At 46.2% G+C, this 15537-nt stretch overlaps 1 protein-coding gene across 1 annotated transcript in view; it reads left to right on the top strand.

Moving 5' to 3' along the window:
* The window catches only part of ctnnd2b (catenin (cadherin-associated protein), delta 2b), a 78678-nt gene that overhangs the window by 58156 nt on the left and 4985 nt on the right, over window positions 1-15537 (top strand). Inside the window, exons 12-17 of the mRNA XM_062554409.1 lie at window positions 3158-3371; window positions 7053-7236; window positions 11698-11815; window positions 12792-12977; window positions 13647-13841; window positions 14434-14584. Of these exons, the coding sequence (XP_062410393.1) occupies window positions 3158-3371; window positions 7053-7236; window positions 11698-11815; window positions 12792-12977; window positions 13647-13841; window positions 14434-14584 (1048 nt within the window). The remainder of the gene's footprint in view (window positions 1-3157; window positions 3372-7052; window positions 7237-11697; window positions 11816-12791; window positions 12978-13646; window positions 13842-14433; window positions 14585-15537) is intronic.

The following is a 15537-nucleotide window of genomic DNA, read 5'->3' as shown; positions in this document are numbered from 1 at the left end:
ATACTACGTAGGCATTGAAATATGGACTTCAATATCACAAATGTGTTTTCAATCGCGGGTTCTGCTGTGTGCCAGGTTAAATGTTGCCTGTGGTCCAGGAGCGGGATTAGGGTAGCCTACAGGGTGATGAGCGTCGGGAGGCATGGATACCCTCGATCCCCAAGGAGCTACCCATCGAATTGCGCTGCGACCAAATACAAACTTTCAGCTATCTTGCACAAGCGCAACAATTATATAAGGTCTATGATATGTTCATAATGCAACGCAGTCTGTTGAAATGTATAGCTCAAATTACATCCTGCATCGTAGACCAAACCAGGCAATTGTGCCTCCACATAAGTTATCATGTACGAAGCATCATAGGCTATATTCTCTTGGCTAATGATAAAATCGACAGCGATTAACAAACGGCCAATAGGCTGCGTATAGGCCTACCTAAACATTTGTGATAGCCAGGGGCGGAGTGGTAATCGGGAGATTCGGGACATTTCCCGCCAGGCCGGCCGGCCTGATGTTGCATTTACACTGGCCCAAGACGTGCCTGAGCGGCCGCTGTAACATTTGTTATCATAAGATGTTCACTCAAGTGTTTCCGTCATCTGAAATCGCTCATCGTTAATTGCTGATTGATGGAAACCAACCACTATTTAAACCATTCAGTTGCGATATATACCTTAGTCATGGTTACCTTACATATTAATTACAGGCCTATTCATCTCAGTTCTCTCCGATCAGTGCATTTGTGTGTAGCCTTGGGTGTCTTCATTTAATTCTTCATATTATTAAAAAGTGTTATTTAACTCTTTTGGTCACAAATAAAATCAAAATAGAACAGCAAAGCCTCCTGGGAATGGCAAATACGTTTGCTAGGTCAGTCTATTACAGAAATGTAGGGGGATAGATGAGCGGCCCCTCCTCTAATGGCATGGCCCCTTAGCCAACACTATTCGTGAAAGTAGCGTTTTGATAGTGAACGGATTAGGTGTTTGCTTGATTAATATGGAAGGCAAGAAGAGGAAAGAGAAAGAGGGGGCTGAAAAAGGCAGAATTAAGAAGAAGCGACTGCTGGAGGAGCATGCATCTAAATGCTCAAAACAGATTTAGGCTACCCGTAGTCTAGTCCACGGCCATTACGAGTGCAGGTAAATTTGACAGAATGAAAATCATTGACGCAAAGCTCAACTACGTTAGGCTACTTGCTAGACGGAAAATATCACAAGCTAGTTAACTCATGTAGCCTACATTTCAAACGAATAAATGGCTTACAGTTTTTTTCAGTGACTGACATAGCGTTTGTCCAAACAGTTGTCACGTTTTCAAAACTCTAAACACATTGCGGCCATACCATTCACACATTTCATGTAGTTTTCGCACAATATGCAGGCAGTGAACACATTTCCACAATGCTTACATTTTCTTAACAAACAACAAAATGATGGATCGTTTTTCTATTATTTTACAGATGTTACTGTTAACACATGACATCCCACAATAGTTAAAACAATTCCAACCCTCAGTAACCTCTCCTTCTGCAATGATATCAGTTCAAAAACAATATATCTCAGCTGATAATAAACAAACAATTGAATAACTGGCACATAGATAATGTTGGGTAAATTGGGCCAACCACAGCTGATTCCAGTTTGTCTTAGACTCAGTGGCAGGGGTTACTTTTTACATTTACATTATACTTACACAGTAAAAGGAGGAGGTGATGTTTTTGGAAACAGAAACATAAAAAGACAAATACTGTAGCCTAATGTCTGGATGAGGAAGAGTAAGAACAATGGGCCCAGGGAGAAGAGCAAGGTGCGGAGGTGCAGGAGCAGTGAGAGGAGCAGGCCCAAGGAGAGGGCAAGGTAGAGATGTAAAATGCTTTTGACTTTTGATTACAGTATATGTTACAGTATATGTGGACATACATTTCCCAACCAAGAAATTTAGTGTAAAAATGGTGTATTGCATGTTTTGCATGCAAATGCCCGTAAAACTGAAACATGAAAGTCTGGACCTGGACCTTCATAGATTGACTATATTACATTTAGCCAACATTTTGTTTGTGTTTATAATATACGGAAGGTGGTCGTGCTCAAGGCATGGGTGGGTTGGGCCGGCAGTGGGCTGGCGGCGGGTAGGGGGCCGGTGTGGTCAGAATATTCCCGGTGGATTTTAGTGTCCCACTCCGCCCCTGGTGATAGCCTTTCCTGATAATCGGCCTCATATATGGCTGGGGCCTATAGGCACTTGTGCCATCAATGCACCCAATGACATAATATTGTAACCGAATGGTATCATAGTGATACCCATATGAAAAGTCAACAGCAAGGATAATTTCTGTGCCACTTGGGGACACTTAAAGCATTAGTGACCTGAGAGTTGGTGAAACTCCATTTTAATGATGACCCTCGTGAGTTGTGGCCAGGAAAGAGGATGAAGTCGCGCACTATAACCGCTCCAGCGCAAGACAGACTTTACGCACTGATTGGCAGACCGCTTTCCCTATGCTCAGCATCTCAAATACTGTACAGAAAACTACACGTCTCAAATAAACGGAGAGCTATGCAAATAGTTTTCAGTGAACTGAGGCCAGGTTCACGATTGGTAGCCTAACGTAGGGCTATTTAAATATATTAAAGATTAACGTAAAAAACGATATCGCTTCAGCCAAAATTCATCAAGATGTCGAGCCGTGGTCTTTTCAAACTCTCGGTGAATTGCACGAATTATTTGCGCTCCGACGTCAATAGACCTCTCATCAATAGGGCATGCCATTGCGAACACGAGAAAGCTGCGGAAATCGCGGGTTTAAATAGCCTACCCTGAGCAAAAACCGGGTTATCTTTCAAACTTAACCTGCTCAAAACCTGCTCCGACCAGGTTAGGTTCAGAGCATATGTTTCTATAGTAACTAACATACCGTGTTCATTTTGGAACGGAAAACCTAGAGTTACCGCAAACCCTTGGTTAACTTACCCGGTTTTGTGATAAAACCGGCTTTGTGGAATACCCCTCTGGCAAATGGAAAACTGTTTGTTTGCAAACTTATCTGCTGATAGAAAAGTAAAAACACATTTCTCTGTAGATAGTATTAAACATGATGCTCTGTTGATCTCTTGCGCCCATAAACTCAGTGTGCTGTTGCTTGTTGTGGCCCCAGATCCGCAGGCAGGGTGGGATCCAGCTCCTAGTGGACCTCCTGGACCACCGTATGACGGACGTGCACCGCGCCGCCTGCGGGGCCCTCAGGAACCTGGTGTACGGCAAAGCCAACGACGACAACAAGATCGCCCTGAAGAACTGCGGCGGCATCCCGGCCCTGGTGCGCCTCCTGCGCAAGACCACCGACGTGGAGATCAGAGAGCTGCTCACAGGTTTGTGCCACCAACGCCCCCCCCCCCCCCCCCCCGCGCGCCAGACACGGCAGCCAGCAGACCGGACCCCACTGCCCAGCACTCTCAGTGCTCCAGAGAGAGAGAGAGAGAGAGCGAGAGAGAGAGAGAGAGGGAGAGAGAGAGAGAGAGAGAGAGAGAGAGAGACAGACAGAGAGTGTGCCTATTTAAACAATCTAGCAGAGAGAACAATTCTGGAGACGTGAAGGAGCCATCTGCTGGATTTGATTGGATTAGAATTGTATAGTGCACCTTTAACTGAAACCTGAGTGCAGTGGCAGTGCACAACTTCACACAGTTTCAGACAGAGAGAGACCATACTGTTTGGATAGCAGAAGCCAATTCTTAGCCCATCATGTTCCACATTCAGTCCACTCAATTCAGCCCATTCAGTGCCGATATCAGCATAGTTAGACCAGCCTGCTGTTAAGAGTAGGTGCACATTTGAAGCCTATTTATGGTGATTTACAACCATCATCATCATTTTAGAAAGGCCTGCCTCAGAAATATTTATTTTCATAAATGGTATGGCTTGTCACAAACACATTTCAGAACCACTGAGTTGTTGATAGAGCTTCAAGCGACCTGTGAGCCTGAATGAAGCAGTCACCGCTAGTACTGTACGCGCTGATCAACAGGAGATAAAGCTCCTCAACCAAAGGCTCTATCTCGCCGTGCTCAGCTCAGAATGTGTGCACTAGATACAAAACCATCTTGTGTTTCAATGCCTGTCTGGAGTCATAGAGGTCGTTTTCAAACGGGTAACTTTTTTTAAGTGTTGACTTTGACGGCACAATGGATGCGTTTGGAGAACGAATAGCAACGTTGACAGGGCAACAGAGCAATGGCGCGACAGCACAGCCGACTCACGACTGAACTGCGCTCTTTCAGGATGCTTTCTATTCAGCGCGGCGCTATTTTCAGACACAAACAACTGTCATAACAAAATGCAGAGATGGAGGCAATCACATGTGGACACTGAGGATGCACTAAAGGCCCTGAAGCTGGGGGTCGCTCCTAATGCCATACGTTAGAGATAGAATGTTCTACTCGCTCCTGTCCAGTGTTGGGCATGTGCGGAGAAAGTTGTTATCGATCTTCACTAATAAAACGAAGCTTCAGCAACAGCAGACTTGGTTACTGTTTCAATCGTAACTTCTCTAATTTTGACATAGCTTGGAAAATATTTTGAATATCCTGAATGCCAAAAGTGGGGATCCAAAAGCATTCCTACATCCCCAGTTCCAGCACCACTATCCCCAACCAAACAGAACTTACAGTATACAGTTAGTTACAGATTCCAGAACAGCTGGAAAGGATTTTGAAGATCAGGTCCAACTATGAGAGAATTGGCTCTAGTAAAAGCAGCATCAGTAAAATGGTGATAATGCAACTTTGTGACGTATATTAAGCATGCATTTGCTCTGTTTCAGTTCAGTATAATTGATTGATTGATTCTGATGTGTGCATTATAAGTCTATTGTCCGAAAGTATCCCAATATGAGTCATTAAGCCATTAGTTCAACTCACTAACTCCACGTAGTCTACCTTTTGACCTAAACTCATGCTTAATTGGCTGGCTATAGCCTACAGGCCATTTCCCGGTTATTTCCTGTCTTTTAATATTTAATTCCCCTGATGAGAATGTATCCCGGTTGATTCTACACAGACTGAAGGGCAAATTAGAATGAAGTCAAACAGTGTGCACGATGGCACTGTTTTGTAAGGATGGATGTTTTGTAAGGGCGAGCCTAAGGAATGGTGCTTGTTCCTGGAATAAATAGTCATATATTAGCTGCGTCAAAACACTTGTTTACAGCTGCAGTGCTGAGGGAAAGTCATCCAGTCAGAGGATCCGGTCACACTCGTCTGAGCACTGTTAATGAGAGCATTTACACACTGGCATGGCTATTGTCAAGGGAAGGGATCCATCAGGCATGACAATAGTGCAGCTGGGTCAGTATAGTGGACAATATCAGCTGCTCATGTTAAGGTCACAGTTACTGGGCAGGGCAGGGCAGAATCATTCAAATGAGTTAGCAATGAACTACCTGCTGTATACACATTCTTTAGAATCATATAGTTGACATATACTGTATCATACAATACAATCTGCAATTTCTGGAATTATGTAAATATTGAAACAGCACTAAACATAAATACAGTAAGACATGCAATAGAATTGCCTTTACAGTTCTGCCTTAACAGTTCATATGCATTTTCCAGATAGCCTACAGAGGGTCAAATATTGTTTGCTTTGCTCGGAGGTTGTTGCTTGGAGATTGTTGCTAGGGCTGTCAAGGTTGTTCAATCATTGCCATTCTGTAGAATTACAAAGGCGTTCCTCTGCTGTGATGAAACCCCTCCATCAACTCTTTCATAGATTTGATAGATTCCTGAGCTGAGATGCGTTGATACAGTGTCAGTATTGAGTTCTGCTCGCCTTTGGCATAGGTATTTCTGCAGGTGCATTTTCCCCTCTACGTAGGCACACTCTTTGTGCGGTGTGCCCTTTTCTTCTCTGCTGAATGTCAGCCCTTGGTTGGCTTGAGTCTGTTTGCTGTGCATGATTGAGCGTGCGTGGTGCAGTGGGACCAGAGAATAACCCCAGCAGTGCCAACTGTCTGCCATGAAGATGCGTGCGTCAGTAAACACTACCTGTTGTCAGGTGTGTTCTATAAGAAAGTGTCCGTCTGTGTAATATTATTCACTTCTGTCACATTCTGAATGTATAACGCGTGCTGGTATACACACACTGGATCTTGTGCTAGTGGGGAAGCAGGCTTTGTTGATATCACACTGTTTAAATGTGCAGTTGTGCACAGCTAAGTCTTTGATTTCTGTCCCAGCGGAATGAATGCAATTGACTCTGGTTAATACGGTATGTCTGCTGTGTAAAGCACATGAGCGCCCTGCTCTATATAGGACACACAGTGTTCACACTCAGCCCAGAACAGGGACAAAGGAAATCAGTATACGTCTCTTCATCTGCCCCATGATAGCATTAGATTTGTAACCTCAGGATTCTGAAGAAGGTGACAAGTTAAACATACGGAACAAGTTAGCTATCAAAATAGGATTTCAACACAGATATCACTGTTTTATGTTTAAATGTCAGTGGTATATACAAAGACCTCTTTTCCAAAATGCTATATCCACCATTTTATTGAATTTTCAATGAATAAATCATTTTTGAAAATGTTGTTTTCCAAGTAATTTCAGTGGAACTGTAACTGGGTTATTGTTATTTGGTTTGTCTTTACTCAATCAAACAACACAACAGCACCTTTATTGACATTACTTGAAATACACAATTACATAACATTACTTATTAATGTTCTCAAAAATGGATTCATAGCATTTTGGAAAAGAGCTCTTCATATTTCCTTTAGCCTCCTTGCACAGTAGACGTGGTGCCAATGAGGGTGTGTTTGACCTAACCATAGAGTGGGTGATGCCACTGATCTGACCGTGTCCTCTGTGTGCGGCCTCTGTCTCTGTCCTCTGACTGTGTCTTCTGTCTCTGTCCTCTGTGTACGGCCTCTGTCCTCTGTCCTCTCTGTCCTCTGTGTCCTCTGTCTTTCTCTCTGTCTCTGTCCTCTGACTGTGTCCTCTGTCTCTGTCTCTGTCCTCTGACTGTGTCCTCTGCCTCTGTCTGGGCAGGCGTGCTGTGGAACCTGTCGTCGTGTGACGCGCTGAAGATGCCCATCATCCAGGACGCGCTGGCCGTGCTGACCAACACGGTCATCATCCCGCACTCCGGCTGGGACACCTCGCCGCACCAAGACGACCGCAAGCTGCACCTCCACTCCTCACAGGTGCTCCGCAACGCCACTGGGTGCCTCAGGTCAGTGCACACTCATACACACACCTACACACACACACACACACACACACACACACACATGTTCATGCACACACACACAGTACATACACACACTAACATACACACAAACAATATACAAATGCACTATATACAGACACACAGACATACACACACACATACTGCACATACACACACAAACACACACATACACACACAGACGTGCACACACACACACGCACACACGCACACGCACACACACACACACACACACACACACACACACACACACGTATTGTTCATCCTCAAGGAAGCATGTGCATACATTCATACAAGCATGGCCTCCCACAAGGCCAGCTCCAGATACACATGCTGTATTGTACACTGTGCTCTATAGGTCTCCAGAGTACTCTTTCAGCATATTTCAGAGGCTGTGGCGCTGCTGAAATGCTAGCCCATGCATCCCTAATGTAGCTTTACTGTGGGCGAATAGGCAGTAGCACATGGTTACCACATTAGTCATAGCGCAGTAATGTAAACAAATGCATGAATGTAAATTAATTCATATTGTATGTATATATATGTATCTATATACTGTGTATACAGTATGTGTGTGTGTGTGTGTGTGTGTGTAAGTATGAACAGTATGTATGTCTATGTACTGCACATGCTGAAGGGTCAACACACCAAGCCTTCTTCTATCCCAAACCCGCTGCTGTGATGCTGCATTATGTTCTATTACTCTGACTTGCCTCTTTAACAGTCTCTCTGGAAGATAACAGAATTGGCTTTCCATCCCTCGTGCACCTGAGCGATTGTCCTCTCTAACAGGCTAATCACTTTTACCGTATGATGTGCCATTACGTGGGGGAAAAAAACAAACAGTTGCACAGGCCAGTGGTTTTTACAGATACCTTGGCCCAGCCCGCCCACGAGCGGACGAGGAATCTCTTAATCGGCTTTGTCCACATTCAGCGAGTGCTTAACTGATATGTTAAGCTAATTGATTTGAATAAATAGGTTTGGTCGTATTGAATGAATGCCACTGGTTTTGGTCTATTATGCAATAAGCCAGTGGATGAGGGGAGATGAAGCGAAATGGGCCCTGTCTGTCAGTCGGGTGTGGGGAATAATCTGTCCTCCCTGGGTGAGCCTCCATTATTGGATTCAAAGGCCACATGATTATGGACCTGGCACAGGAAGACAATTGGCTCTCCGTCAAACTCCTATAGTGCAGCTATGTGAATAGCACCCCACCCTCACCCCCACCCAATCCCCCTAGAATACCGGCACAAAAAGCTGTCGAGGAAGAATTATGAGATCTGCCTAATACATTTGCCTGCTTGTGCAGTTTTTTTTTTCTTTCCCTTTTTTTTGGATTGTCCATTTTTAGCCGCACTCCCCTTGGCTGGGAAACGTGCTGATGCATCATGTGATATATCATTGCTTCATGCTGGAGGAATGGACACACTTCACATGCAACACTGCACACACACACACACACACACACACACACACACACACATACACACACACACACACACACACACACACACACACACACACACAAACACATACACACACACACACACACACACATGATGCAGTTACTGTATGTGCAGTGTTGACATGTGTGCATGTTAGTTATGACTAATGTATGAAACGATATGTCAAGAAGTTGTTGGCTTAGCACCAATCACAGGCTTTGTCCAAAAGAGGGCTTTTGATTAATGCACATCGTGCCCTGTTTGCAGTGTGTGTGTGTGTGTGTGTGTGTGTGAGAGAGAGTGTATGTATGTACTGTAAGTGTGTGTTAGTGTGTGTGTGTGTGTGTGTGTGAGAGAGAGAGAGAGAGAGAGAGAGAGAGAGAGAGAGCAGATCACCAGTAGGGTGGCGTAATGTAATGTGTAGTCGGGGCGTATGGAGGCGCTGAATAGCCTAATCCCAGGGGAGCGTTCCCTGTTCCCGTCCCTGGCTGGGTGGCGATAAAGAGGTGCCGGGGGAGGGGGAAGCGCTGAGTCATGATGACTGAGGGGCGGCCGGGCTAAGCTCCCGCGCTCACCGCCGCAATTAATCCACCTCACGGGTCGCCGGGGGAACAGGAAGTCTGATTGAATATTTGATGGTTGAACGACAGCGCCACACCACCTGAGCCGACACCCCCACCTGCCGAACACAGAGAGGGGCAGGAGTGTGTGTGTGTGTCTATGTGTGTGTGCGTGTGTGTGTGTGTGTGTGTGGAGGGGGGCAACCAGACACCTCCGCCTTTGATTCCTCACAGCGGCGGTGTCATGGAGGAGGGCTGGTAAGATCAGGCGCTGCTGAACCCCACCAGCCCTGGCTGCAGGCAGCCCCGTGCTCTCGGTAGACGAGGGATTAGTCACCAGCACCACCACTCACTCCTGCTCCTGCTCCTGATTGGCCAAGCCCGTCGGAGGGGCAGGTCACATGCTGATCAGCCACTGGCATTTACTGCGCCATGTCCCAAAGATTGCTGTAGAATTTCGGATATCTCAGAAAATCTCAAAAACAAAAAGTCTTGAGAATCTCATGCTTATTTCCAAACTTGCACAAGCGTTCTTGTGTTTATTGATATTTTAATTTTTTATTTAATGGATGCACCACAATGTGAGGCCAGGGCTATTAGTGCCCAGGTGCAAATGGCCACTGTGTGTCATTTCATATTTGTATGAGGGGGCATGAGCGTGGTTCTCCGTAGAGGATTTGTTAATTAGCGTGCTATTGTGCTGTGGACAGTGGCCCGTCAGGTGACTTTAATTGGAGCACCTCGGGGAGTGTTTGCAAGGTGAAACGGCGCAGCGTGCAGCTCGAGCGCAGTGGGAATCTCCCCTCTTCACACCTCCTGAGGACAAGGACACTTTTAGCAGCGGCCGCTGGCATTGCTCACATTGGGCTGGTTTTAGTAAACACATGCAGGCACCTCCCGATTACATGCACCAGCTGTTTATGCCTTCACCAGAAAGAAGGAGGATCTCCACCGGAGCACCGCATGTTTGTTAGGGAGCTTCAGGAAATGGTGTTAAGACACGAGAGGATAAAGTATACTTTGTAGTATGTTAAGTGTACTATATTACTGTAAAGCATAGTTGGGGAGAGTGTGGACAGTTGCAACGGTCTAATGCTCCAATCAGACATGATGGTACCTACAGTATACTGCAAATGCACAATTAGACCTTCTACCCACCAGCCACACATTTGCTGTTGCATTTACTGAGAAAAATGAGTTTTTCAGGTTATTAAAGTATTTTTTTTTCATGATCCTGTCCAGGAGTCCAGTCCTGGTCCATGTTGGGGTCAGTTGCAAAATCTGAATGATATGCAAAATGTAATGATCTATAAATTGGGTAATTAGCAGACAGATTTAAGCTTGATATTAGTAGATTTGGTAGTCTGGTTTTCACCATACTAAGCTCAATCTTTTAAGATTGAACATTAGTCTGGGGAGGCTGCGCTTTGTTTCTACTGCACTTAGCGTCACTTAAGTTTCGTTATAGTCACGTCACCGGCCAATAGCGCGCCAGGGCCGTTTCTGATTGGAGCCAAAGGTTCTGGCAGTAAACAGAGGAGATAGATCTGCTGATTCAAATTCCCCGGAAGTTCAGGCAGGGTTCACCCAGCCTAGATTTGGTTGGTTTGCAATGGCTTTTGGCACCTTATCATGTGAATGTGTAATGTGGATGAATGATGCCTTAGTTCCCCAGCCTGGGTTGTGGCACAGTGGAGATTGCACATCAGTGTATTACAATAGGGACGCAGGCAGGAGAATGATGTAATGGCGCTGGAACATGATCTCATGTAATGATATGTCATGTAGTGATTTGTAATGCTCTTGTAGTAATGCGGTTATGCTGTTAGAAGTGATCGGAATATTGTGACATGCCACAGAGCGCTGCAAGAAAGCAGAGATAACTTGTAACTTGATGTTGTTATGAGTGGTGTGGGAGTTGTATACATACAGTAATGTGTAATGTCATGTGTGTATGTGACGTGAGACCCTCGATGATGTGTTGTTCTCTCAGTGCAACGTGTGTGTGTGTGTGTGTGTGTGTGTGTGACTCTCGATGATGTGTTGTACTCTCAGTGCAATGTGTGTGTGTGTCTGTGTGTATGACCCTCGATGATGTGTTGTTCTCTCAGTGTAATGTAATGTGTGTGTGTGTGAGACCCTCGATGATGTGTTTTTCTCTCAGTGCAATGTGTGTGTGTGTGTGTGTATGTGTGTATGACCCTCGATGATGTGTTGTTCTCTCAGTGTAATGTAATGTGTGTGTGTCTGAGACCCTCGATGATGTGTTGTTCTCTCAGTGCAACGTGTGCATGTGTGTGTGTATGTGTGTATGACCCTCGATGATGTGTTGTTCTCTCAGTGTAATGTAATGTGTGTGTGTGTGTGTGTGACCCCCGGTGATGTGCTGTTCTCTCAGTGTAATGTAATGTGTGTGTGTGTGTGTGTTGTTCTCTCAGGAACGTGAGCTCGGCGGGCGAGGAGGCGCGCAGGAGGATGCGCGAGTGTGAGGGTCTGACTGACGCGCTGCTCTACGTCATCCAGACGGCCCTGGGCAGCAGCGAGATCGACAGCAAGGTTGGAGCGCCCGCCCTCGACACCACGCATCACACTAGATAGATAGATAGATAGATACTTTATTGATCCCCAAGGGGAAATTCAAGAACACTAGTGAAATTCACTAAGCAGCATGTGTAGAGCAGCATCGCGCCCATAAGGGCGTTACATTAACGTTATTCTAGCGTTAAACCAGCTCGGACGGACACAAAAAGTTCCTTCAATCGAGGTCACATACATATACATATGAATACGCAGCGCACACTACATACGGCGAGACTCCGTTGAGCCGAGCTGCTTTGATTGATTTCCAAGGGTCTTTGTCTGGTGCCCGTAATGCGTTGTGAGAAGCAGTTAGGAGAAGACAGTCAGAGTTTAATCCCCCAGAAAGCGTTTACAAGATCAAAGCCGGCCTCATTGTTTTGCTCCGCCTTGCCGCTCATCACAATAGGATCAGCTCCCCGCCACTCAGCTGGACCGGGTCCAGGCGACCACTCTAACAAGAGCCATTATGAACACCAGATTCCGTCATATCGGGCAAAAGAGGCTAAATTGGCTTCTGGAATGAAACGGTTTGTTTTGACGTGTTTTGGGTGTGACAGAAGTTTTTGAGAGATTTTGAGAGAGAGCTGGGAGAGAGGATGGGTTGTCAAGGAAACAGTGTTGTTTTTTCCCTTAATTGTGTTGTTCTGTTTTCACCACAGCTTCTCATGCTCTCTCTCTTCTTATTTCCCAATGTCCCACGCCCCACTCCACTCCTGACATGACTATACCTCTCTCTCTCTCTCTCTCTCTCTCTCGCTCTCTCTCTCTCTCTCAAACTAGTACTTGCACAATGTCTGTTATGATTTATTTTCATTTCTTATTTTATTCTTTATTTATTCATCCTAGATTGGTTGTGATTTTAAAGATGTAACATGATATATGCTTTTGTAAAATAAAGATGGTTGTAAAATTCTCTCCCCCCCCCCCCCCCCCCCCTCCTTCCCGTGGCCAGACTATAGAGAACTGCGTGTGCATCCTGAGGAACCTGTCCTACCGGCTGGCGGTGGAGACGTCTCAGGGTCAGCAGCTGGGCTCGGAGGAGCTGGACGGCGTGCTGTGCGGCGAGGCCAGCGGCAAAGACGGAGAGAGTTCCGGATGCTGGGGCAAGAAGAAGAAGAAAAAGAAGGCCCACGACCAGGTCTGCAGTTTGGATCTACACCTCCTCTCTCCTCCTCCTCCTCCACCTCCTCTCTCCTCCTCTCTCTGTCTGTGTGACACATTTGATTTCTCTCTCGTTTTCTCTTTCCCTGATTTTCTCTCTCTCTGATTTTCTCTCTCTCCCCTTTTTGCAGCTGTTTGCAATTAGCGTGTGTGTGAATGGCCCATGCGCTGGATTGAGGGGCTGATGCCTGTTCTAAGCCTGTGGATAATTAGCTTCTTGCTGATTTCATTAGCTTTTCTTTGAAAAGGGGAGATGCCATGTTTGTTGCACACTTGTATCGGTTTTAATGAGGTAAAAAGGTCTGAATGATGCGGTATTATGGCACATAACTAACCAAAATGTGCTCTCTGTAGCTCCCTCTTTAAACATGCAAATGCACATCTGCTGAGGCAGAGGCCCAGAGTGTCTCCTTTAAAACGGAACATCGCTGTACTGTGGGGGGAAAAGACACTCAGTGCAGATATGCATAATTGTGTTCACCTCTGGGACTGCATTGCTCTTAGCTCTCTTGTTGTAAATACCTGTACTACATATTCATAAAGTAGCTGATGTCTTCAGTTCAGACGTTGACTCTTAGACACCCTCTCCTCCCCCTCCCCCCCCCCCCCTCTCCTCTCTCCTCTCTCCTCCCCTGGCCGTCTGTAGTGGGATGGCGTGGGGCCGTTCCCCGACTCCAGCGACCCGCCCAAAGGGCTGCAGATGCTGTGGCACCCGTCCATTGTGAAGCCCTACCTCACGCTCCTGTCCGAGTGCTCCAACCCCGACACGCTAGAGGGCGCCGCCGGGGCTCTACAGAACCTGGCAGCTGGCAGCTGGAAGGTAGGCCCCGCGCCCAAACCAGTGAGTAACCCCAACCAGACCCACGGACCTGTACGGACCCAAACCAGCCGGTTTGAACGCCTGTCGTGTGTGTCGTGTGTCATTTTTGTTTATCCCTGACCCTAAACCCTGATTGGCATGGAGTTCGAAACCCATTTGTTTGTTTGTTTGTTTTTCCCCTTAATGTTATGTGGAATGTGCTTCATAGCAAAAGTGTAGTTGGTGCATTTCTTGTACCATTTTGAAAGATTAGAAAGATTATGTTATAGCGAACGTCAACGCTTTGTATGCTATTTAACAATAGTGACATGTTACAGTTGGAGTTTTGTGTTCTGGACACAAGAAAAGCACATCCCATTCCTCCCCCTCACCCCCACATTCCTAGCCACTGTGTTAACGCTCCCTTCATGCTGAACCAGTTTTGCTGAATGCACATGCAAGGCATGGCACGCACCGAGCTCTGCTGACCAGACATGACATCTGCACTGATGGAAGAGATCCATTTTTGACAGCTCTCCTCCCCACTCCCCCTCCCTGCCTCTCTCTCTTTCATCCCTCTCTCTCTCTCTCTCCCTCTCTCTCTCTCTCTCTCTCTCTCTCTGTCCTCTCCCAGTGGTCTGTCTATATCCGGGCAGCCGTGCGTAAGGAGAAAGGCCTGCCCATCTTGGTGGAGCTGCTGAGGATAGATAATGACCGCGTTGTGTGTGCCGTGGCCACTGCCCTGCGGAACATGGCCCTGGACGTGAGGAACAAAGAGCTCATCGGTACGTCAGCGTCTTTTTTTTACGCATCAGTCACCCATCTCTTGGTCAGCCAACTGGATTTGGTGAGATTGGCAGAAGCATTCGCTCTGGAGTCTTTGAGTCTCTCTCTCTCTCTCTCTCTCTCTCTCTCTCTCTCTCTCTCTCTCTCTCTTTTCATCATGATCATGATGCTACTGAGAGTCATTTCTCCTTTTTTAAAATAAATCTATATTGAATAGATTGAACGTTGTCCCCAGGCTCTCTGAATATTAATCTCCTGGTTCATATTCCTAGTCGCTCTCTGTACCCTACCGAAAAAGACGGTGTGTTTGTTGTGGAATAAAGAAGATGAAGACATTTCCTCAACAATAAAATACAATTCACCCAGTTTCCCTGCATGTCTACCATAGACATGAAATTAGCCCTGCCCTCAGTCTGTTTTAGCGTTCTCATTTTCACCAGTATGTAAAGCCCAAACCATCCACACACTTACTGTAGAGCTACTGTTTGAGCTGTGGACATTTGTGTGCTTTGTGGACATATCTGGGGGCCTGACATTTCTGCGCAGGCAGCCGCTGCATCCGCCTTTGGCCCTGCGCTAGCGAGCGCAGCATCTCTGAAAAGGCCCCGCATGCCCACAGTGGATAGCGTGCGCTGGTCACACAAATGTCAGCACAGAAATAGGAATCCCAAGCCTTAATAATTGATAAAGGATGCATGCATGAGCATTTCAGCCCATTGAATTACTCTCGCTTTTTTCTTATCGTGGCTTTTCTTTTCTTCTCCTCCGTTAGTGTTAGGCTCTCCAGTGTTAGTGTTAGGCTCTCCAGTGTTAGTGTTAGGCTCTCCATTGCTAGTGTTTGGCTCTCCAGTGTTAGTGTTAGGCTCTCCATTGCTAGTGTTTGGCTGTCAAATGTTAGTGTTTGGCTGTCAAGTGTTAGTGTTAGCCTGTAGTGGTAGTGTTAGGCTATCCA

The sequence above is a fragment of the Sardina pilchardus genome, chromosome 2 (genome assembly GCF_963854185.1).
Source record: "Sardina pilchardus chromosome 2, fSarPil1.1, whole genome shotgun sequence".
Classification (NCBI taxonomy): domain Eukaryota; kingdom Metazoa; phylum Chordata; class Actinopteri; order Clupeiformes; family Clupeidae; genus Sardina; species Sardina pilchardus.
Note: the sequence above shows the minus strand (reverse complement) of the source record. Positions and strands in the feature narration are given on the sequence as shown.